This window comes from Indicator indicator, chromosome 18 (genome assembly GCF_027791375.1).
Source record: "Indicator indicator isolate 239-I01 chromosome 18, UM_Iind_1.1, whole genome shotgun sequence".
Taxonomy (NCBI): domain Eukaryota; kingdom Metazoa; phylum Chordata; class Aves; order Piciformes; family Indicatoridae; genus Indicator; species Indicator indicator.
The window spans coordinates 8,726,395-8,752,302 of NC_072027.1; the positions used below are offsets into that span (position 1 = coordinate 8,726,395).

General features: G+C 42.5%; 1 protein-coding gene across 1 annotated transcript in view; it reads right to left on the reverse strand.

Moving 5' to 3' along the window:
• Window positions 1-644: 644 nt before the first annotated feature.
• The window catches only part of UBTD2 (ubiquitin domain containing 2), a 52,571-nt gene continuing 27,307 nt past the window's right edge, over window positions 645-25,908 (reverse strand). The window contains exons 2-3 of the mRNA XM_054389260.1: window positions 24,586-24,822; window positions 645-1,042 (exon numbers count right to left, since the gene is read on the reverse strand). Of these exons, the coding sequence (XP_054245235.1) occupies window positions 645-1,042; window positions 24,586-24,822 (635 nt within the window). The remainder of the gene's footprint in view (window positions 1,043-24,585; window positions 24,823-25,908) is intronic.

Consider the following 25,908-nt stretch of genomic DNA (forward strand, 5'->3'; position numbering starts at 1 on the left):
TGCCATCTTGGAATGTACAATTGCTTGGTCTGAGCATCACCAGGAGCCATCCATGTGGAGAGACCAAGCCCCCAGCCCAGCTCAGCTGCCTGGGGCTGGCTGCACCCCAGCAGTGCCTGAGCAAAGCACTCAAGTTCGGTCAAACCAGAGAGGATCCCTGCAAGCAGGTAGTGCAGGACCCAACCACAGCAGCTGAGAATCCTGCATCAACTGTATGTGGTGCTGACATCACTTTTATACATTGATTAGGCTCTCTTTTTTTCTTTTTTTAATAAAAGTGCTCTGTGTTGCTCTGGCTCTGTAGATCAGGACACCACCTACAGCTGCAAGAATCTTGATGTGTTTGTATTGTTTGAGTGAACCACACTTCCCTCCCTCTTTGTACCTCCTCTCTTTTCCCTTCCAGCTCCTTCCTTTGCCCTTGCCCTGTGCTGCTTGCAGTTGTGTTAAATACAAGATCAGGCAAACCCTGAAGGCCAGTTTACATTTTTATGTTTTGTTTTTGCAGATCTCCATCACAGATGGAATTTTTGCTGGTCATTTCTTGAAGCCAATCCATGAGCAGGACAAACCAAAAGAAGAGAGGGCAGTGAAAACAAACCCCATGACAGAGATGGAGGGAAGAATCAACAAGCAAGGAGAAATCAGTTTTCCACTGGGGTGGGATTGGCTAAGGGCTGGCTCACGATGACTTGCACCACGTAGTCCTTTGGGATTTTCAGCTCTTCCAGTTTCATTTTGTCTGCCAGTGGCCTGCCCGAGAAGAACCAGCGCTGGCTGCCTGGCTCCACTCCCTCCACCGCATGCAGCCTCCTCTTCATGTGGTAGACTGTGTCCATGCTGCGGACCATCAGTTTGAGGTCTTTGCCTGTGGACAGGCGCAAACGAAGCTGGCATTCGTGCCCTGAATTGGGTGGGGGGTCAGGAATATCCAGAGTCTCCAGGTCTCCCTTCTCCTCTATCATGTTGATAGGTGGGGCAAGGCAGTAGACGGGAAGCTGGTACCGGTTGCCCAGTTCATCGTAACACTCTGTAAGAGCACCTTTAGGAAAGAAGAGGGGAAAAGAAATGAGTAAGGTGGCTTTTCACATTTAACGTTGAAGTGGTCACACTCAGAAGCATTTACCCTACAGGTAAACCATCCAAACAATGAGGTCTGAATTCAGGCTTTAGAACTTGATACCAAAATCTCAAGTTTTCATCTTGGTCTTGTATCAAAACTTGGGGGTGAGTTAAATAGCACCCCCTAAAAGCCAAACACATCCCTCCCTCCAGATAAACCAGGATAAACTTCTAAAGCAGTCCACAAGAAGAGACAAGGCAGAATGCTGCTCTCCCCATGTGCTATTTAAAAGAGGACCATTTCTCCGGCAGCACATCCTCAGATCAGGGCACACATGCAATGAGAAAATGCTACTTGGATGAATTGCACAATCCTCAACCTGAGCTGTGAAAAGGCAAAATGGCAAAGACCAAAGGTCACTGTGAAAGAAAGGTTTTATAACTTCTCAAACATTCAAAAACTGCTGAAATGGTTTCATATAGGACTCACATCTCAGTGAGCACTGCCAGAACAAACAAACACGACCACCCAAGTCAGACAACTCTCTGGCTCTGGCCAGTCCATGTTGTCACCACCAGAGCAGTGACACTCAGCAAATACTTTTTATATTTGCACGGCATCTCTAGCTCTCATGTTCAAAGACCTTAAGTTTCAGGAGTGATTTTTTTATTTCCCCAGACTCCTGAGAGGTTCCTTGGGAGAATCCAGGTGTTTGTGTTAAAGATGACCAGGCAGTGGTGTGCTGCCCTGCACCCAGCACTCCTTCCTACCAGTATGGTACAGCGTGCTCAGAATGGCTCAAGACTTCTAACACTGACTGAAGGAGAATAAAGACAGGTTGGATTTTCCACCCTGATGACACATTTTATGATGCTATTTCAAAGAACTACCTGAGAAAACCAGCAGCACATTTTAAAAAAATGTTTTAAGAGTTCCAGAAGGCTGAAAGCAGAGCCCTACAACACACCTCAGCTCTTGTAGCAAGCCGGGGTGCTGAGGAAGCTGCATCCTAAATCACAGCAGAAATCTCTTCTCACTGTGCTTAAAAAAAACCTCCAACAGTCAACACTCCAAACAAACACTTCTCTCATTTCCAATCTACCTGCCCTCACAAATTTGCACCTCGTTGCCCCTAGAGGGGGCACATTCCCTTGCGAGATGACCCATCCTTTTGCAGTCAGGAGCGTTTGAAGAGGAGGAAGTCCTTGAGCTAGAGAGTATTTTAAAAACGCTTTGACTCGGCAGTTCTGCACACAACACCCAACTACTCCTTGCCAGAAACTAAGGGTGGTTTCTTAGTTGGAAGTTTTGTCATGCTGACAGCGAGATGCCTTCGACTTTGTTGTTTGATCGGCAAAATTGTCCCAGTAGAGAACTGTAAGTTGGGGACACATTGTGTCACTCAGCACACTGTGACAGCAGCATCTTCTGCTGGAAATTTTTCTTTTAGACAGAAGCCCTCCTTTTTTAAAGGATATTTTGCGTTGTCAAAACCACAGAGGAAATCTTTGGCTGTAAGATCGATGTTTTAGGTGCAGCTGCTTTTGGAGGCTTTTCTGTTTGTACAGGTAGCATACCAAGGCAGCTGTGCCCTGAGATATACTGAGAAAACGAAACAAAAGCAGTAAAGCCAGAAAAAGTGATAGCTGTATCATTCATGAATCTCAGAGCAAAGCAGCTTTTATAAAAACTGTATTGAATCCATACCTTTCATGGTACTTTGTAGTTTACAGACCAAAGCCCAAAGTTCCCATACTTCACTTTTCGTTTTGCAACATTCATTTCATTCTGTACACCTGATCTATTTCATAAATGTCATAGGATCACAGTTCACAGAAACAAGTAGATTATTTGCTGCTAAAAATCCAACCCCAAATTTCCAAACTTCAACAGCCTTTAGATTTAGCCAGAGCAGCTCTAATGACCATGTATTTAAAAAAAAAAAAAAAAAAAATCCCACTTTAGAATAGCATCACAAAGAGTTAACTTTAAATACCATGGGGTAAGCTTGCTAAGGAATTTCTTCATCATTTATATCCTTGCACAGCTGAACCAACATCAAGGTCAAAGCATATGCTATAAACACTGGATTGCTTAATCATAATCAGATAAGCAATATTAAAAAAATCCTCTGAAACAGCAGCTAAGTTGGAGGTCTGTCTTTTAACAAACAAGAAAAAAAAAAAGAAAGAAAAAAGACACAGTAGAGGAAACCTGTTGCCAATAAAAACTGCACAGTCCCATCCCTGTCTAAGAAATGGCTCATAACAAAATGTTAATGCAACCACAGGCCACCATAAATCTCACCAGTAATCCCATTCTTCCACTCATACTGGTCTATACTATTCTCAAGTCTTATTACCTACCACACAATGGCCTTCAAGACTGGCTATGGTGGTTAAAGCACAGAACCACTGTGAGCCAAAGATACTTTGCAATGGCACCACCTCCTTACTAGCACATCACATCTGCTGAAAGCCAAACTAGACCTCTAAGGAGATGAGGAGGTGTTGGTGCTCACCTCCAAAGAGACATGGAGCTAGGCCAGATAATTCCTGTTGGTCTTTACAAGGCTTTCAGTTAAGGGATCTTTGGAGAAGGTCAGACTCTGCTACAACCTTCAAGATGTAAATGTCAACAAACTCAAAGGCAGAACATTCAGGGATGTCACGCTGGTTGGAGTTCAAAAGCAAAACGATGGCTGAGTGTGTTAAACAGAAGGCATGGTGAGCGTGGAGCTATTTTAAGTGATACAAGCAAACACAATTTATTGGAGAGGAAGAGAGAAAGTGGTTGAATTCCCCACAGCCACTATGGCAAGGCCAATCTCACCAGCCAGATGGCAGCTCTGCACTGAGGCATTCACTGCAGCATCCCTTACACAGTGCAAAGCACACATGAAACCAAACAACCAAACTACAAAACCCTTTGTAATTTTGCTGTTATAATTGAAAACCGTGCTTCTGATCCTTCCCTGCAAGATCTATCAGCTTGGACCACACAAGTTATTCAGTAGGAAAGAGCACTAAAATAATATGAAGCTTTTATGAGAGAATAGAGAAAAAGCAACAAAAATGGTATTTAATTATTTTTTTTTTTAGGTTTCCCTGTTACCTAGGTAACCAGGGTCCTCACCAGCCAGTTAGAGCATAGAAAAGATGCAGACTCCCTTAAACTAGAGAAGGGAAATGCAATGCAAGCAGAGGTCTCACAGTGCAGCCACAGGCTTGTGCTGCAGCCCAGCCCTGCCACCACTGTGCTCTGCCATTTACAGAGATTTCCCCTTTCCTACTTCCCCCCTTCTTTCCCCAGATACTGCAGCTGGATGCTCCATCAGGCAACCTAACCAAGTTCCAATGCCAAAGCCTAGAGGCTTTGTTGGTAGTTTGAATTTTCGTTGCTGGATCATACAAGGAAACAACATAGAAGGGACAGATTTCAAGAAGCAAGCAGCAGAGAGGGTGGGTGGCAGGCATGCAGCTCTAGGTGAAGGATTCTGTTCTGGACATGAAAGATCAGGAAGTTATACAGAGATTTTACAACAATATTGAGGAAAAGACAAAGTAAGCTTATCATCACTTCATATACTTGAGTATTCTTTATGTATTTAAATATTCCTTTAGATGGTGACATGACTTTAATAAACCTGGACAAAAACATCCTGGTAGCAACATGAACAGCCTTTGAGGAAAGCCAGTGACAGAACCAACCAACAACCCAACCAACCTCTGCACCTAATCCCCTCCAACTTTCTATCTTCAGAATTTAGGTGCCATGGCACGTGATCTAAGGAGTACTCTGAGGATCTCACAGACCAATTCATTGCTCTGAAAAGCCACCAGTTAAAGACTTACTCCATCAAGCAAGCTCCAGAGACATTCACTACTGATGCTGCAACACAGTTAGGACACAAACTTTACAGGCTTGATTACATCAGGCAGAACAGAAAATACAATGCTACAACCACAGCAGATGGAATTATTTTAATATTTCAAAAGTATTATCAGCTCAGAGACTGAGGAATTCTGGAAGGAGCTGCGAGGCAAAGCTTCTTTTTGGCTGTGAGCCAGGTAGGAGACAGCTTGAGAGTTTTGGGTGGAAAATAAGCAGATGTGATCATCAAGCAAGTGGAACTGGAACATTTTGAAATTAATTGCCTTGCAGGCCACAAACACCCCAAAAGCAACAACTTTGTTTCATTATTAGGATGGAGATATTTCCCTGAATTGCTAAGGGGAAACACTAAAAAAGGAGTGCTTCCACCCCTAAGCAGTTCAGAGTTTGGACTTGTCCTAAAATATGTAAGAACTAGCAACTTAAGAAACCTCAATGACATGGAAGTAAACTTTTGCAAGAGTTACTGAAATGGGTAATATGACCACACTCATCTAAGAGCAACAGAAAATTGTAGTGCACTTTAATGACATTTTGGCATGTCTTAAAGTTGCATACCATTCTCTCCAGAAAAAGCAGCAGATTTGCTTTCTGTTCAATATACTTCTATTACTTTAAGATTTTGAGCAGCTCTGGGAAAAATTGCTCAGAAATGCCAAAAACTTAAGAACTGAGCACATTTCCATCTCTTCCTCCAGACAGACTTGCTGCAGGGACAGAAATTAAGATGACACAAAACAAAATCTAGCATTGCAATAAGACTGGCTTAAGTGCCTGTGTATAACACATTTGCCTGAGGAACAGCTGGTTCATTTGTTTTTTTCTTAATGGAAAGCTCCATTCCAAACCCAAGCTGAGCCTGGATTGCTAAATAAATTGGCAATAGTAGAGTTTTCACCTGTAGGCTATTGGTTTGAATCCAATATAGGTCATTAATGCCTGAAACTCATCACAAGCAGCAGAAAACAAGTGGGTCTTCTTCTGGGTCCTGCAGTACAACAATTCCTAGAGAGCAACGACTGAGCCAGGAATGTTGGACTATCTCTTGATCTTTATTAGTTGCTGACTTCAGGTCACAGCTGGGAAGTACAAAATCTTACAAAGAAAAAAATGTACTGATGTCAGCAGCCTGTGAGAGTGGTGAAGGGCAACTGCTCCAGGTGTGAACAGCACTGAGACAAAACAAGTGAAAACACGCAGTGGTTTGTTCCAGCACACCTACAAGCATCACAGACTGGGAGGAGTTAAGAGGAAAAAAAAAAAGTTACTCTTTCACATGAATCCCTGTATAGGTTAATAATGACTGAAATGGTTGAATGCTGCAGTTAGCAACTGGAGCTCTCCCTGTTTCTGGAGGGCAATCTGTAGGCATACTTGTGCCAGCCTGTGCCTTGGACCACGTGCAGAGAACAATAAAGCAGCTATAATTGTTAATGGTGTGGATGAAGCACTTGATAGTAAACCACACATATAAGGCCCCCCTCCCATGCTTCTTCCACACTAAACTTCCATGAGCTATGCAAATTTCAACTTCCATAAAGCTACAAGCTTGGCTCACAAGCCACAGCACAATTGCTTACACAACCCAGCTCTGCTCTCCAGCCTCTCTCTTTTTATTATAAAGGCCTTACTCCAGTTCCTGAAATAATAGGTTTTATAGATAAGTGTTAAGCATTTAATATTTTTCATTTAAAATGCAGTGGGAAAACAGCTCTTCCATTACGGGGACATTATTGGCCTGGCTTGATTCCACAGAGGAGAGCAACTCCCAGAGCCAGCAGGAGATTCCAGTGCTCCAGAAGCTCCTTGGTGAGCTTACTCTCACTTGCAGCAGCTGGTGCAAAGACAGACTGGAACTGTGCTTAGTGCATAACAACAAGGGAAAAGAGAAGAAAATGAAGATACTTTGCTCCTGCCTTTGTAATCCTCTCACCCTGTTCTCTGGCAGGAGAACTACCTCCCAGCTGGCTCACTGAATCGGCTGTTGCTCTGTTCATGTTTGTCTCCACACTTGGATGTTCTTTAGAGAATCCAGCTCACTTGGGCTCCAAGGTCACTGATAAAACAGTGTACATTCAGCAGTCTGAAAAGGCTCTGCAAGGCAGCAACCTGAGACATGCTTGCAACTGAGGGCTGGACTACATAGACTCTTGAGGTTTCTTCCAACCTGAAGGGATCCTAACTAGCTGCTTTTGCTACAATAAAATTTTAAAGAGCAGATCTCAGTCTGAGTATCTAACCAAAGATCCACCCCCCCATGTTTCTAAGTCATCCCACTTCAACCTCAGCACGCTTCACCCTGCTGTGGGGCAGCTTTGTGAACCAAGATCTCATCAGCAAACCATTCTTAAAACCAGTTTTGCAACTCATGCCTGCACATTGGCACATGGGAGGAAAACCCAAACTGCTATCGCCGAATCAGCAGTGCCCAGTACCTGCAGAAGACCTTAGAGGTTTTTCCAATCAAAACAATTCTACGGTTCTATGATTCTGTGCAAGCAGAGAGCAGCAGCACTGCATTGCCTGCACTCGCCTGCCAAAGAAACTGAGGTGCATCTCAACAGCCAAGTGAGACAAGGTGTTTGTGCAGCCCCTTCTGCACTGCTCTGCTGGCTAAGAGGGATGTGCTATCACCACCCAGCCTGAGGTGTGTGTGTAACTGAAAGCCAGGCTGCCTGCATGCCATTGCTCCCTGTATGCCACTGCTTGTCTGAAGCCTTCAGTTTTGGGTTGGATTTTGGGGAGGGGGGGCAGGAAAAGAGCAGTGGGTGTTTATTTTGTAAAATGTCTGGTGCAGATCTGCACAGTGCATTGCTGGGCATGCTGATCTGCTCCCTTTATCATAGCAGAGCATCAGCATCAGTTAATTCGTTAGCACTAATTAACTAGGCTGAAGGTGAAAGATAATTAAGATTAAAAGTCTTCTGCAAGATAGGAATTTCTGCACTAGACAAGCAAGCCACTTTTCTTTACATTTTAGACACAATTAGCAGGTGTGCATCCTCTGCTGTGCTGGAGGGCAAGGAGAGGAGAAGCTGCCATGGGAGGAGAGGTGGGTAGGGATAGAAACCAACTTGGGAAGAAGACTGCCTGTGAGAGAGGGGAGGTCAGGGCCACGAACAAACTCCCTCAAAATTCCTCTTTAAAATCCTTGCTAATGCCAATGACAGCAGCAGCAATCCTGTCAGATGAAGTGGGATGTGCAGCCTCCCTGTGCTCCTCTGCCAGAGATAAAGCAGCAGCCAGACAGCTACACCAGAAAGCTCAAAAATTGAGAGTAGCACAACCTACAGAACAGAGCTAATTCTTTCTCAACACAGTTTTACTGGAGGACAAATACTTACACTCTACACAGTTCATTGGCTTTTCATCTGCTCTGGTTATGGAAGACAACTAAGAAACTCATTGGGCTGGAACTCATCTGTAATGCACAGTGTGGCTAAGGACTGCCAGTTAGTAGACCAGGACTACAAACAACAACTATGAACTAAACAGTGCAAGAAGATGGTGAATTTTAACCATAACCATGGGTTCAGAGACTGGTTAACCAGTCACCCACTCAGGGCATCCTTTATGTTAAGCCTCCTCATCCCCTTCCTTGCGGGCTTTTGCCACAGTATGAACTCTAGAACAGCCCAATTCATAGGTGGGACAAACCCAAATCAGGTTTGATAAAGTCAGTTGTGCATTAATGCTTGCTAGTTGTTGTGTTAGCAGCACCATATGTACTGCCACTTGTGTCACTCTGTAAAACTTGGATCCAACATTGTAAGAAGGTAACAGCGTCCAAGAAACATTACATCAGGGTTCAAAGATGACAAGTTTTTTTACTAATGAAGTATTCATGTATCATTCTGCTTTGCATGCCATTATAATAGATGCCTGACTAGACAGGCTTCTTAGATAAAAAAAAAAAAATCAATCTGGTTGGTAAAAGAGTTTCTCTGTGCACCCTCTTCATTTACGTTTGCTGTTCTCCCTTATCTGTCTTCTTAAAAGGGGTGAGGGGATTTGGAAGAAAAAAGAAAGCACAGTATGACAACCATCTGAGCCTGCATTGTATTGCCCCATGGACAGCTGACTTGGCAGTGGTTCCAGTAACCAGGTTATCTGTCCAGTGTGAAGATGCACAGAAGCTGAACTCAGATGCACAGAAGTTGTTACTGCCTTTGTTACCACTGAATTTGTAACTAGTCTGTTGTTTCCACAAACCAGGAGTGAGTGCATAGCACCTAGCATCCCAAATCTCACAAATAGCACAGTTAAAACAGAAAATCAAATGGGAGGTTAACAATGCTGTCTTATACAGCTGATAGAGATTTTCCTTTTTCTTGCCAACCACAAAGACTTCAGCAGTTTTTCCTTTCTTTGGAGGTCTACAAAGCTTTTGCTCTGCTCCCCTAAAACAGACTTGTAAGAGTCTGCTTGAAGTCATCAACATTTAACTACGATGTTTCAGAAAGGCTACCAAAAATACAGGGTGCTGGCCCTGGAGGTACAAAGAGTTCATTCTTGCACAAAACAGGAGAAGATGGCATTTGGACTGCAGAAGTTCTGGTAACCCTAATGCTTATGAAGACTCCACCGTCCTACAGAAAGCAACTTGTTTTGTTGAGCACTGCTTTTGGAGAAGAAAAAAGCCTTTGTCCATTAGGTTAGGATGTTTCGCTTAATAATCACTTAGCAAATGTAACTCTTCAGTCTCACTTTCCTAACGTGACAGACTACTTTGCTATTTCCAGTTAAGTCTGGAAGACAAAGTAACTGTTGTACTATTTGTATTTTACTTTAAGAGGATTTTCCTTTAGCTAAGATCAGCAGGGCACTAGTGATCAACACTGTGGTCCACATCATCACCCAACAAATATGCCACAGGCTGCTGTGCTCCTTTCCAAACAAGACAAAAGGCAAACTTTACCTTTGCTTGAGACTGATCTCAGTATGTACAATCCACTTGTCCTTAACTGCTTGTTCTACCTTGGACTGACTCTTGTAGCCACCTCAAGAAAAAGAAGGTCCTTTTGCTTCTCAGGTACAAAAGGCATAGTCTAACCACACTAAGTTCTGCCCTACACAGAGAGGTTCAATTATCAACTCAGTGACTGCAGCAGCTCCAGGTGCTCCAACTCTGTTGGATGAACAATCCCCTGCCCACCACAAGGCCCACTCTGGGCAGCAGAATGATATTTGAGACTTGGTTTAATCTGAGTCCAAAATGGATAAAGGACAGTGATTCAGCTTGAGGTAACATTTATTACAGCTTCAGCTAACAGAGCAGCAGAAACCACCCCTCAGATGGAACACAAAAGCTAATGTTGGCTTTTATGGAGTATAGAGAAGCCCCACATCAGTCTGCAATGAGAAAAGGGTGTGGAAAATACTTTCCAGGACTAACAACTGTCCCCAAGACCTTCCTATATGCAACAGAAAATAAAAAGAAAGCACAGAATGTTCTAGACAAAAGTATGCCCCTGTACCATTTTTCTCTTACTGCTCCCAAACTTGCCTATATCCCTGTGCTGACATTCAAAGACCTGTTAATGAGCATGGAAGTCATTAATTTGCATGCTTAGTCTCCAAGTATACCCAGCAAAAATGTCAAAGGCTCCAGGGAGGTCAAGCAAACTGACATGATCCCACATTAGTACCTACAGCCTAAAATAAAACACCACAAAGCTGTTTAAAAAAGGTGGAGGCGGAGGGGATTATGGAAGGTTACAGGAGAGATTTGAAGCAGCAGAAGGCTGCAGCAGTGCTTTATCCCATCTAATCTGCTCTTCACCTCCAAGATGCTGTTCCTTCAGAGGTACCTATTTTATGAGAAAAAAAAAAAGAGAAAAAAAAAGTATTGATCAAGCATAAGTATAGAATACTGCATGTTAGAGCTGCATCATGCCCTAAATGTGCACCCAGCAGAGATTTGGGGATCTGCACAGAGAGTGAGAGCCTAAAGAGGCTAAAAACTCAAGGTCTTGCTACAGCTATGACCTAAAAAAAAAAAAAACCCTGCTTGATTCCCTATAGAGTAAAGGCAGGTCTGAGATTTCATGATTGCTCTATAATGATTAATAGTCAAAACATGTACAGAAACACACACTGCGTTCTGTAATGCACTCCCTGAAGCCCAGTAATGACTTGAAGTTACTATCCTAAGGTATTTCTTGAAAGAGGTGATAGAAGATTTAGAAGTGCTAAAATATCTCCTTTTTGCTTACCACCAGGCTAGAGAGTACTGCCCAGGTTCTCTGTAGCATACCCCAGGTAGGACTTTCCTCAGCCATTACCTGGCCCCAAAACACTGTGCTAGGCAGAAGTCTTCTCCTGAGACTCAGACACTTCTGGCCATAATTATCTTGCCTTGGTCTTGGAGAAAGTCACCATCTTTCTATTACTTAAATACTTGAAGCCAAAACAAAGAAAGATGACTGGCTGCTGTCGACCAGAGAACATGGAGGAGGAGCAGGATGCATCCACGGGCAAGGAGCAAGCAAGAAAAAGTCTGACTGAACCCCTTGTTAATGACTGAGACACTCTGAAGAATACCAGTTCCTTCAGCAACAACAGTTTTAGTGCAAACCACTGACAATTACAGAAGTAACACCACATCTGAAGATCACTTCTTCACACAGCAGGCAGCATTTCAGGGACTCTCATTGGCTTGCATTGAGGTTTTCAGTGAGGAACACATTTCCTGTTTCTTCTTCTCCTATAGGCACATGAAGCTGATCCTCAATTTCAATGTTCTAAGTAGACAAGGATGGAGTAAATGTCTACTCCAATGAAGCATCTAGTAAACTAGACATGATGTCCTGACTATTATCAGATACTAGAGGAATATTTTTCACTTTAAATAGACATAATCCTGTCTGGAAGATCTTCAACACACAGATCAACAACCAATCTGCAGCTTCTTATATGAAGAATTTGAGATGTTCTTTTGTCATGAGTCTGGATTTATTTGGAGCATTTAATGGCTATCATGTAGACTCAGTTTTGTCTTGGTGGTGTTCTTTTTAATTTTCCTTAACAGTTTGCTGCAGTTTCCTGGTTCCATACTAATGGCTTAAAAACAAACAAACCAACCCCCCCCCCCCTTCAAACCCCAAACAAATCTGCAGACAGTGTTGTACAGTTGTCCTCACTGCACCAGAAAAGGCAAATTGAAGCCAAAGACAGAAAACAGACAGGCATATGCTACCAGGGTAAGAGACTTGAGAAGAGTCCAAGCAATTATGTTGACAAAGTTCCTAAAAATACCTTTCAAAAAACAAGAGCAGAAGTTACAGACATTTAAGGAAAACAACTGTAGGATGTAGCTATAAGCAGGTTTTAATTTGAAAGGTTGATTGTTTCTAACCTGCACTTAGATAGACAAATATTTCAGCCAGCTACAACTGCTTTACATCCTGATGATGTGATTCAATGTTCCATTTGAAGAAAAGATGGAAATCCAGCATGTCTCAGAAAGGATGCTGGGCATTGTTTAACAAAATATTAATCACAGCAGAAATGACAGAAAGCATCATTTTAATTGTAGCTGCAGAATGAAGAGGCTTTTGAGACAACAGACTGTTTCAAGGTTAGGAGGAGTCTGGTGAAGCACAACAGTGTTGACATATCCTTCACCATCACCAACATGGTGCTTCTGGGACAGCAGAGAGCTTGTACCATTCCTATAGAAAACACCCAACACATGAGCCAGCAGCCATGGAATCACATGTCCCAGTGCCACAAGTGTTAGCCAAGGCTATAAGAGGGTAAGGAAATCCCCAAATACAGGTGGGTCTCCTCACCATCTTCCATGGTAGCTCTTTGCTTTGAAGCAAAAGGTGCACTCCTCAGGGTCTGAGCACTGACCCAAGCATGCTAGGTTTAAGTGAACAGGAAGAAAGAGATCCCAACACAGCAATCTGGAATTTTCAAGAGGATGAAAACCAAAAATTAAAGTAACAGAAAGGGGTGCACCATTGGAATAAAAGCACCTCCAGCAGCCCCACACTAAACCAGTTACAACAATTATCTTTAATTGCCTCATTGATCAGCTATTGTCATTTCCCCTCATTCTCTACTCACAAATCACTGTGCTCAGCTTGCCACCAGACGCTATGCACAGCAGTTGCACCACAGAAAGAACAGGAATATTGGCCAAGCCTTAGCCTAGCTGTTATTTGCTCCCTTGAGAACAAGAGAAACACCAGCCCTGTGCAGCACTGCCTGGCAGGAGCTGCAGATGCAGCTTCACACATGAAATTCACCAATTACAAAAGAATTTATTGGTTTTTCTCTAATTTTCAGTCTGGGGGATCTCTTGAAGAGCTCACTTTTACAAGCAGCATTTCTCTAATGAAAAATACCATACAAACCACACAGCTTCAGTCCAGCCACAAGATGCATGGTGTCAGTCTATTGAGAGATGATCAGATGATCACTCCAAGCATCTCCACCTCTTACTTCTAACCACACCCCAGTGGAGCACAGTCCTCTCCCAGGACACGGGGGCTATACCCCAGCGCTCTTAAAAAACCTGGAGTCACACCGTGCTGAGGGGATGGAAATGAAAAACCCATTTAGTGGTGCCGTTAAGAATCACTTCATCACGTGGCAGATGAGGGTTCCTCTGCAGTGCACTGCATCTTAAAAAAAAAATAACCACTGCTGTTTTAGAACCTTCTCTTTCTGAAATGCATGCAAGTCACTGGTTGTGACAGTAGAGGCCCTGTGTGATTGGTCCCTTCCAACCACTTCTGAGGCAATTTTCTGAGCAGCAAGGCCATCCTAGCAGCTGCCTGACCCCATCTCCTGCTTGTTCCTGCTGTTGTAGTAGCAACTGAGTGGCCCTGCTACAGGTGCTTGCAGCTATCTCACAAACTGGACAGGGAAGATGATGCATGTCAAAAGCTACCAAACATTATGGCAAAGGATATTTTAAACTTAGAGATGTTCACTGACCCTGCTTCACATCCTGTGGCCCTGCAAAGACATTGAGGTTGTGTCAAGTGAAGCAGGCAGTTTGCTCATCTTGCTCCATTGCTTAAAGCACTCAGGGTCCACAGCCCTGTCTGTGGGAAGCCAACTCCACTTTACCAAACTGAGAATACACATTCTGCTTTCTTCCACGCTGTGCCTCATACCTGAAAGAAACATTGAACACATCCACACACGCCAGCATTGCTAGCTCTCAGGACATGAGCTGCTAGGATGCACACTCTCCCCTCCAAAGTGCTCTAAAGAAGGGACTTGGCAAATCAAGAGCCCCACCCTGCTGTACAGCATCATCTCCCTGGTCCCTCACATCCCTCCTCTGACTCAAGTGAAAACAATCCGAGCAACAGCTGGACTTGCTGTTTAGGAAAGCTTTTATACCACTTCACATAAAACAAGGGTTTCTCTTCCTTGGTTTATTTTGTGCTTTACAGGCACCCTCAACATCAACACTATGCTTTCCATGGATCCTGTTAAGAGTAAAAACTGGAGCAAAGATATACAAAACACAGCTGAAGAGCAAAACCAATGGGCTGTGACACTCCAGGTCAGTGCAGGATGGGGTTATTCACATTAGCCTCTGCCTCTCTCCCCTAGAAGGCTTTCAAAGGGTAAGTGGGGAAAGTACTCCAGCATAAGCATTCACAACTCCACTTGAACATAAAAATCAAATCAAAAGCTTCTCCAAAGCTTTCAACTCCCAGCTGTGAAGTGGTTAGTACAAAACAAGACATTTCTGCTGCACTGTAGTCTATATGTTAATGCTGCAAACTTGCCCTTTTTCAGTGTGAAGGTAAACAAACGGATTGCTTTAAGCATCCAGGTATTGAAATCATGTGTTGTATTTCCAGCCAGGAAGAGCTCTTTTCTCACTCCTATTTATAAATGGAGTCTCTCCTCCTTGAAGTTCTAGTTTAATAAGAAAAATGCAGCTAAAGCTGCCAGTTGTGCAACAGTCATCTGATGAGGCTGCTCGGACTCGACAGGGCTGTTAAACCAAATGACAACAGAAGGGTAAAAGAATGAGAAACGAGGCTTTAACTAAAGGCCTGAACCTCTTCCAGCTTGCATCTACATTTTGAGCCTTCAGCTGCTTTTTCCATGGGACAGTAAAAGGCTGAAGTAATTGGTGTAATAATTGACTTTTGGCTTTTTAAATTTCACATCAAAACCAAAAACGAAACAATTTGCTTCCTTTTATCAGGCAGCTTACTAAACCTTCTAAGTATTGGGCCAGTTTTCAAGTGCAAATGGTCCTTTCTTGACTAGAGTGTAACATCTGTAAGGGTTTTAGTCATGCAGCAGGGCAGCAGTGCATCTGCCCTTGCCCAGCACTGTGTGCATGTGGACCTCCCTGGAATAAGGTATTTCTCAAGGGCAATAAAACCACCTTCCCAGGCATGCCAGCTCAGCAACGGACACAGAAAATGCTGAGCATCACAGAGGCAAGAGACAGTGGAGGAGAAGCTGCCACCCTGCCAGCTGTCTCTGAGCAGCCAGTGGGAAGAAGGCTGGATCAGGCTGAATTTAGTGTCCAAGCAGGGAGCACACAGCCTGGAGGCCATTGGTTGAAGATCCCTACTTCAGATGAAGCTTTCTAACAAAAAAGCAATTACTGTGCCTGAGCAGAAGTGAAACAGCCAGAGCATTTCAGACATTTCTCATCAGCAGGAGGTACATTCTGAGGACAGAGAAGACAGAAGGAGCATGCCCAAAGTTGCTTCACAAAATGGATTTTGACGATGAGTTTGTCTCCCTCACCTCTCTCACCAGAGCAGGTGCTCCCCCAGCATATGGATGGTAACATTTCTTTCTGCACCTCTTGTGTTCTTATGCCATGTGCACACTTCAAGAGTAACATAGTGATGAGACTACAACTGGAGCAGTCAAAGCTTGAGAGAGGCACCACCAAAACTGGGGATCAGAGCTCTCACCTGGGTGACCAACCCTTTTCCAGAGTATCTACTGGTGCTATGCACACACAAAGGCATGAAGACACAAACCCAGTTTTGATGCAGTCTTGTTAAAAGCCTCTCTCAATGTACTCACTAACCATTTCAGACAAGATAAACCTCAGGAGTGAGCTTGATGTCAACAACATTCAAAAATGGACACTGATATGTAGAAGAAAACCCAAAATACAAGCATTCTTCTAATGCACATTCATGTCCTCAGCACTCATGGCAGCTAGTCTGGTTTCTTGCAAGACATCACCAATTCTGGTGTTTTAATCCTTTACTTTTGGTCTTTTTTTTGGCCTTTTTTTTTTTTAAACTGAATTAAAAATGAAACAGGAAAAAAACAAACAACCCTTCCCTTCAAAACCAAACAAACCACAAAAAAACCCAACTAAAAAACCACCAACCAACCAAACAAAACCAAACAATAAAAACCTGCTTTCTGCTGAGCAGAGTCTAGAGGGGAAGAAAAAAATGCAGTAACCCAAAACAATCAAAAGCAAAACAGTAGTAGCCTCAAGTGGAAATGTTATGATATTCACTGCAGAAAGATTTTAATTTCCTTAACTTTCATGGCCTGCATGCTCATCTCAGTACTGCTGCTGATCATATTGACAGATAACACTTTCATAGTCAGACCTCCCAAAGCTTTCATAACTGCTGAAATCTAAAATTAGACAGCCACAGACACCAAAATACCTTTCACTTTTAGAGAGACTTCACCCTTTTAGAGAGACATTAGAGAAGCCTGGATGAGCATTCTGTATCCACATACAAAAATCTATTGTTCATGTGTGTAAAGCAATGTAATACATTACAGAAAAAATTATTTTATCAATGAAAATTCAAAGTCTCTTCAGACAAATGAACTACTGAGAGAGGAATTTTTACAGTCTTAACCTGCTAGCAAAGGCTAAGGGATGGATACAGCAGCTTGCAGGGAAGGGTAGGAGGAAAACCCACAAGGATCTTGTGGTTTAACAGGCAGCAATTTACAGCAGCAGATTCAAATTAAACACTAAAGATGTCACAGTGAAATTTACTGTACAGATTCTCTCAACCACAGCTTCATCAATACAACACTTAAGTCCAATAAAGCCACCACACAAAAAGCACTGCAAAAATTAAGAGTTACACTTCTGGAGCTACTTATTTTATGAGAGATGTACATTAAATGATCAGTGTGAAATATCTGTGATGTAGTTTTGTTTCCACTGCTCCCACTCCCATCTATGTCTGGCTGCTCATTTTTAGTAATTATTGTTTTGGGAGCCTGGAAAATCAGTATATGAGATAGATACACTAGGTCCCTGCAGAAAGCTTATTTACAGTAGCATCCCACCTGTGACACTTGCAGTCACAGCACTTCTTGGCTGTTAATGAAGGCCATGCACATGATCAAGCCTTAACATTCACAAAGAAGGAGGGTTTAGCAGCTACTCCTCTTTCAGAGAATCACAGAACATTAAGGGCTGGAAGGGACCTCAAAAGATCATCTAGTCCAGCACCCCTGCCAGGGCAGGATCACCTAGAGTAGGTCACTCAGGAATGTATGCAGGCAGATTTGAATGTTTCCAGAGAAGGAGACTCCACAACCTCTCTGGGCAGGCCTGTTCCAGTGTTTTGTCACCCTCACAGTGAAAAGGTTTTTTCCTTATGTTCACATGGAACCTTCTATGCTCCAGCTTGCACCCACTGCCCCTTGTCCTATCACTGGGCACCTTCTGAGAAGAGGCTGGCTCCATCTTCCTGACACTGCCCTTCACATATTTATAAACATTAAAGAGATCATCTCTCAATCTCCTCTTCTCCAAAGTAAAGAGACCCTATTTAATAGGTAAAAACAGCACAGCAGATATATTTTCTAAAACAGCTTAGAAGACATAAGTCTGAGTTCACTTCTGATATAGGAACTGGCTTTAACACAAACAATTTACACGTCTGTAACATATAATGTCTTTCACTAAATTAATACCAAGTGGCACAGCCACTAATGGCTGATACAGCCTTGAAAGGACTGCTGGCACTTGGGTGCTAGGTTTCCCTCTCCAGGACAGAGGACAGTCTGGTTTCTTTTCAATAAAAGCATTGAGTGTTATTTTCATCCTTAGTTCCTGCTTCTACAAAAATAAGCTATTGCCATCCCTTCCCTCACTCCAAACTGTACACAACCTTGGATGGTTTGTGGTGCAAAGGAAGGTCTCTACACCCTCCCCTTTCCTTATAAGCAAGGATGAGGCTGGTTGGGATGACTAACATACATTGAGAGCATGTACTCTTCAGATTTCCCATCGCTACTGTGTTCCTCTGCCCTGCATAAAGGAGGAAAATGGTATTTTGCCTATGCTTTGCTTCTTCACTCAGTCTCAGTCACTGGGGACAACTGTTTTGGGCAAATTCTGCATTTCTCATACCAGCAGGATCTTGGTATGGATACTTTTCATAAAACGACTACAGAAAAGTTAGAGCAAGGCAAAATCCTTCAATGAGAAGGTGAAAGGCCAGCTGCAGCAGGAAGCAGTTTTCCAGCACTCCCAGTGACTTACTTGGGCAGCACAAAAATCTCCTTGGAACTTCTTGCACAATGAATGCGATCAACACTAAAAGCAGCACTGACATCTTGCCAGCCACATTTGTGCTATGGGCTGCTCTCCTGTTCACCTAAATTCACCCTGCTCCATTAAGCCTTAGCTACCATCCCCTCTGCCCTTCACCTTGCACACCCCCAAAGTCTCTAGGAACAGTGTGAAACCTTCCATTTACATGCAAAAATGGAGTTTTCAGCATCGCAGAAGGTAACTATCGAGTACAGCTTGATAATAGTGTATGCTCACATTGTACTGGGTATGCACTAAAAATATAAAACATCAAAACCCTCAAACCTGATCAGCAAGGATCATATGCATCCCAACGGTCTACTGAACCACAGTGCTGCAGCGAGGTGCAGCCAAGCACTAGAGGACAGAAGGTACATGATGTGATGTAATGAGTCCTTTCAGACAGCAACAGCTTCTGAGACCCCAGAGCACACAAAAGGGAGGCAGTGCACAGAAGGATGGAGGACTGCAGGCACAGCCATTAAAAGCTGCTCTTTAGTGCAGGGAAACATCAAGCCCAAAGGCAGCAAATACCACATTAAGATGCATAGCTACAAGCTCAGTAGGGAAAAAGAGTTTTGCTGGCACTAGGAATTTGTGTTTGGACTGGAGTGGGATAAACAGCAGAGGTGAAACACTCTTTCCTTTACACCACTGCTGTTGGCTTTGGGTTTTTCTGTGTTTCTGTGGAATATTTCACCCAATGGGGAAGAAAATGCTATATTCACAGCAAGAACATTTCAGTAATTTCACCTACTTTTCATCAGCATTTAAGTTAAACACTCACATCCCCACTTCTGATGATCTCCAGCGTTACACACAGTAGATGTGACAGGTCTTCTCACGCACAAAGAGCCAGTGCTGCAAGACTGCTCACTGCAAAAGCATGCTGAGAGCTATAGGAGCTGTATTTTAAGGCACAGAGTAGTTGACTGCTCCCAAGCACAAAGCCAGTGTTTAACAGAGAGGCCCTTTTTTACCATTCAGACAGTATTAAAGGAGTTAAATCCAACATACTAGTAACTATGCTACAGCAAATTCAGTGTCCATCCTGAAATTCAAAAACTCCACTTAACCCCAGACAGATTCCAATTAATATTAAACTAATTTCAGGACCAGATCAGCTCAACACTAACATTTGGTTCAGACCCTAGTAAAATACTACACATTTCAATATTTCCTTTTTGATAGCTGAGAAGTATGTAAAACTGTTCTTCATTAAATTTAAATAGACTTATTAATAAAATATTGAGGATGTGCTACTTTGAGACATCAGGAAAAAAAAAGAAAAAAGTGTAAATTGGTGATAACATTATTTCTATTTTTAAATACATCCCACAGAGGCACCCAAGATAGATGAGAAGTGTTAAGCCCATCCCACAAGCTTATTTATTTATTTAATACTTCTTATGTGCTATTTTTAACTGCAGAAGACAGCAGAAAGCATCCATTAGAAAAATTACATTGGGAAGAGTCCTCCTCACACAGGTCGGAGAAGTGAGCTATCTGGCTGAATGCAGTGTTGAGAGGAGATACGTTTCTTCCTCCCCTTCCTACAGGTCTCTGGAACCAAAAGGCAATTTTAGTTTTGCAGCATCAGCTAATCCAGAGTCTGTATCTGCAAGCCTCTGTCAGTCCTTACTCACTCTCCACCCCCCTCTTCCCACTCCTTCGCTTCCTGCAAGGTTTAATTCTGTACGTAACGCACGGGGCGAACGCATCCACAACATGCTTAGCACACAAGGGCAGTGAAAATAGAGATGTGTGGCTTTGATTTCCCTTTTCTAAGCCTCTCTTGTGCACACAGAAAATAAAGGAGAAGAAATGCAATAGTCTCATAGTATTGCATCACTTCTCAGAAGACCTCTTCCTTTGGGAGAGGAGGAAAAAAATTCATTTTAAAATTTGCCTTTTTTTTTTTTTTTCTTCAATGGAGTTAAAGGAATTTATCTCAGCTGATGCTGGTTTTCTGTGGTGAGAATCAGAATGTCCCATCCTTGCCTGCCCCCATCATGAGTACAAGCTTTCACACACAAAAATGTCAAGTTACTTAAGGAAGAAAAAAAAAAACAAAACACTCAAAACAAGCAGCAAAAGACCCCCCAAAATAATCTTGACTTCTACATGTCATCTTTCTCAACAGTTGCCTTCCTTGGGGAAATACAGAGTGCTTTCATGGACAGCCTGAGCAGAAAATTTTCCTTTTTCCCTCCCATTTGAAGAAATAAATCCTCAATTCCACAAAAACTCTGCCACACCCAAGCAGTCTCTGGCAGCCCAGAAGACAAAATTGCACATCAACATTTAGGTGTTATTCCAGGAACCTCTGCAAGCACTTTAAACATCCTCCTGCCTTTGCTGCAGAAGACACAGCCTGAATTGGATGTGTTTGTGCTGCCCAGCCAGAAAAACAGCTACAAACAATAAAAATGGTATAAAAGGTTAATTTCAGATGTGACACAAGTCTCCTGCCCTGCTCCAGGTGCCCACACAGAGGCCCAGGGCAGAGTAGGAGAACAAATCACCCTGTGCAGGACATGGCACTGCTCTGCAGTTACCTAGGTAGATCTAGGTAGAAATGAAGTCAGATAAGCACAGGACTGTAAGTTAATGCATATACAGCAGCTGGATTTCTTAAAATCCATTATCCCTTCTTTTTTTTTACATTTTGCACAATGAGGCTTTTTGTAAACAAAAACAAGGAGGATTTTGGTGTCACTCAGAACAAGTAGAGTTTGTTTGTCCTACCTGCCTGAAGATAAGCTCAGTTTGCTGAAAACAGGCATCACTGAGCCCATAAATTGAAAGCTTTTAGTCATAATCTATTTGTATGCTGCACTAACAATACTGATGGCTGAGAAATGCTTGAATTTCTAAAAGAAGCAGCTTTCTCTGTAGTGGAAAGGTCACATTGCACAAAGAACCACAGAAGCAGCTGATGTACAAGAAAGTGTCACCTGCAGAAGGTTGACTAAAAAGCAGTTAAAGCAATTTTGCAGGTACAAAAATCACCACTAGAGATTCTGGATAAACACTCAAAACACTCTCTGTATTTGGAATCTATCTTCAGATCAGGCCTGGCTTGGGCAAGACAGCCTCTGGTACAAGTTTGATTTCTGACTTACTTATGAAATATACTGAATATTCTGTATGTGGGCCTCAGAAAGCAAGTCTATGGTCTGTCAGTAGTAGGCAGGAACCCAAGCAAGTTGTCTGCTGAAAAGCCAGATCTAAGAGTTCACATACTTCTTCCCCCTTAAGTATTGCATTCAATAACATTAGAAGAATAACTTCCAGGGCACAGCATCTATCACACATTCCTAAGGCTGCTCAAAGAGAAGAAAACCAAGTTATCCACCCAGTTTCAGGTTTTTGCTTGCAACCAGAAACTGCAGGGACTTAAAGCCTGAAACACATTTATAAAGTCTGAGCTTAATAAGCAGTCATACATCACACAAATCAAGAAACACTCTTTGCAAATTTGGAAGTGTTGAAAGTAAACATCACACATCCTGTCTTCTCATAAGCAAGGAACATGGACCCACAAGTGACTTCATCTCAGAACCCAAAGACAGACTTAATCTCCCAGACAGGCTTAAACAGCTTAAACTTTCCCACTTGTATAAAATCCTCCCCCGCAATTACAAGTTGTTATGCTTCCTTCTATGCTTTGATGCCATAAATTCAATGTTTCCCCTGAAAGTGCTGTTCATATGTACACTTGTGCAACATTTAAACTGAATACATAATCTAATGCTGTCAAAATAGCTCATTACTGGGGTCTTGTCATGTTCTGCAAGCCACATTACACAAACAATATCCCCCTCACTGCAGAAATGTGTTCATGTTTCAAATCTCCATTTAGTAGAAGAATTAAATTTCTATCAGTCTTCTTTGTATGGTTACAAGCAGGCTCAGACCATCCCTGAGGAGAGGGAACATTTACACACCAAGAGACAATTCTTCAGGCTAAGCTGAAGTCTGATCTGGAGAGCAAATCACTTAAGCAGTGAAAAATCACAGTGGAAGGCAATCTATATTTTAGTAAACTTTCCCCATATATAACTGAGTTTTCCTGCCCTCTACTGTTTTTATTTTAGCAACTAAGCAAAACAATAAAGTGACTACTTTAGGTCTGCAAACACTCAATCTCTGAGATATTAATTATCTTTTCTGAATGGTGACTTAAAATTATCAGTAACTTCAGTCGTCCACTTTGCCAGACCCCCCCTCACCTGACAATTCCCTCCAGCTCACAACCAGCCTAAGCACCCAGCTTCTTCTGGGACATTTTCAGCAGTGCAGATGATTCTTGAAGGACAAAAATCCACAATATTATCAGTTTAGAAGGAGAATATTCTGTTGCTTTCTGTACACAGAATAAATAAAATACACTATTTAAAATACATATAAAATCAAGAAGTCTGGTAGGTTATTTAGGATTTTCAGATTCTGATCAGCTTTATGAACAAGGAAACACACATGACAAACAGGAAGAAAGAGGTCTTCTGATACTAGTTCAACACTAGATAACTTGATTCCTTCCTCTCTCTTTTGAAAGCCACATTAGCTGAGAAATTATTTCTCTCTCATGGCTTGGGCCTAGTACATATAAAGACCTCCAACAGGTCTGTCAAAGACAAGCCTGAGATTTCCATTCTGGAAATAATTGACAAAATCCTCTTTAAAATCACAACTGCTACAGAAACCCTTTTCCTTATGTGCAACTGCCCTTGACAAAACCTCCCTCATTATCAGTCAAGCCAGCAAAACACAAACCTCCTTGAAAACAAACAATGATCTGGAGGACCACAAGAGACTGCCCATGAATTATGGAAAAGCCAGGTTGTGTTGCAGCCCTGGAAGTTTCCAACTCTCAGTGATGTTTCAGAGATCCTGACTTCTCAATGGAAGTGGGGAAAACGACACCTGAAGCCACAACTGTTAGGAATGTTTCACACTTTAGTGTGGCAAAAGACAGAGCTCCCCAAATCTACCCCTTTCAAGCTAAATACATGACCAATGGTGCCTTCCTCAGGAAAGTGAGGTTCTAAACAGTGCCAGTAAAAGAACGGGGTGAGGGGGAAGGCAGTATGAGTAGAAGATTAGTTACCCCAGAAAGCCAGGTACATGATCTTCTAAATTATCCTTTATCTCTTCCCAGGAGACCCTAGTCAGCACACATATAATGTCTTTTATACACACCAGGAACAAGTTCATTGTTTGAAGCAAGTCACTTCACACCTCTTCTGGAGGAGAGGACACCAAGCAGAGCCTAACCAGAACACATGCTTGGCTCACTTCTGTGCATTTTGTTACAGGTAATTTTTTAAAATTAGTTTTTGGTGTGGGTTAAGGGGGGGTTTTGTTTGATTTTAATTCCATCCTAATTGTTTCATGTTACTAAGGCTACAAATCCATTCAATTTCACAATTTTTTAACATTTTTAAATACAGAACTTGAACAGCATTTCTGTTGGGAATAAAGCAAAGTGATTAATTGCAGAAGAGTAAAATGAAGGAGAACAGAGCTTGAAAAAAAAGCTACAACAGAATTCAGAACAACTGTGCAAAGGGGAAAGCTCCCAAAATAATGCTTACTGTTCATCTCATACAAGATCTTAGAGCAGACTGCCAACATCAAGTAATTGGGCAAGTTTTACAAACTCTTCAGAAAAGATACTTTAAAACCACAATTAGTGTGCCAAAGAAACCTTTAAGATTTGGGAAGAGGGGGAGGGGAAAAAAAAAATACACTCACTAAGGGAGGCTGGGAAAAAGAAAATGTGCTTTCAAGCACCCAGGTGTTCCAAGAGATTACAGAAAGTCACAGGTGCTGCCTATAGAGATCAGACACTTAAACTGTGCATTACTCCATGTACCAGGTCACAGATTCAAATGTAGGTAACTAGAGGAAGGTAGCTTTTCTCGGTCCCTTCACGCATGAGCGCGGTTTTGCTTTGAAAGAGCAAATAGGAAGACGTGCCTACTGAGACAAAGGTATTTTAAGCCACTGCATAGATGTCTCAGTTGATTTGCTTTAACCCACCGTTACACTTCTCACAGGCCACATCCATCTTAGGTGAACCTACCATGTGGTAGTGTTATGTTCGCACCATCGACGATTGCTTGTGCCAGTTCGTGATCATTGCTCTCAAAAGCATGCGCAGCAGCCTTCAGGGCATCCCAAATCTCCTTGCGACCTTCGAAAGCCGGTGCAGTGTCCCAAAACTCATCTCTCTTACTGCGCAGCTGTCCGTCTGTCATGGGGTAATCACTTTTCCATTTCGGTTTCTCTTTTTTCAAGGGCTGGTTACGACCAAGAGCAACTGTGGAGGAGAAAGAGGAAGGGAAATTAAAACGAGGCTACACTACAAAAAAAAAAAAATCACTGAAGTGCCCTTTGGTTATTCTGTTTAAGATCTATGGAGCTAAAGTTTATTTTGGGTTAATCCTGATCCTTTTTTCTGTGTCCTCTGAGGCATCACTTTCCTTACCCTGGCCTCCAAGGCTACCTGCTTCTTGATGATTTCACCTGCACCCCTGAGCACCCTACAACATCTTCCCAAGCTCCCCAAAAACTCAGCACCCCTCTGCCTGTGCCATGTGTGCCTGACTGGCGGACTCACATCCAGCACAGATATCTTCCAAAGGCTGTAGCAGCAGAACAGCAAGAAGGTGAAACTGCACTGCAGCTGCATCTGTACACTGCTAGCAACACTCTCTGCTCAACAACCCTGACACTTCATTAATACAAGAAGCTAAGATTTTTTTTTTGTATTATCTCCTTTCAAACAGATTTAATTTAGTGAAAGTATATACAGAAAGGCAAATAAGATACACAAAGGCTAGAACTGTCAGAGACAGGAATCCCTAAAGAATAATCCAGGAAGCCATCAAGCTTTAAAAAGTAGTTATCTCATTCACAATAAACACAGAAGCATTTGTTTTGTTTTAGCTCCAGCTATTTTTGTGTAATAGTTAGTTAAGATACGGACATAGGGATGAAGGTGGTGGATTAAAACTACCTGCTCAACTGCTTGGCTAAGACTGCTAAACCCTTCACTTCCATTTGTGTGAGTAAGGGTTAGGGTTATTTCATCCTCTGTTGAAAGAAAAGGAAAAACAAGGGAGTAAATTTATTCAGTGTGCCCTGAATTTCTCCCTGCAAGAGGTAAAATCCCACTTCCTTCAACCCCCCTCCTGGCAGTGAGAAGCTCAACGACCTGCAAGGACAGTACAGGGAAGAGTGCAGTGACAAACCACAAAACCACTTCTCACCACAGCTCAATACCACAAAACTTTGAATAGTTCAGATGTATCCACAGGGAATAAAGTGACCTTTAACAGTTAAATGAAATTTAAGCGTGTTTCCAGCTGAAAGTAAGCAGGCCCTGCATAGGACAGGTCATAGA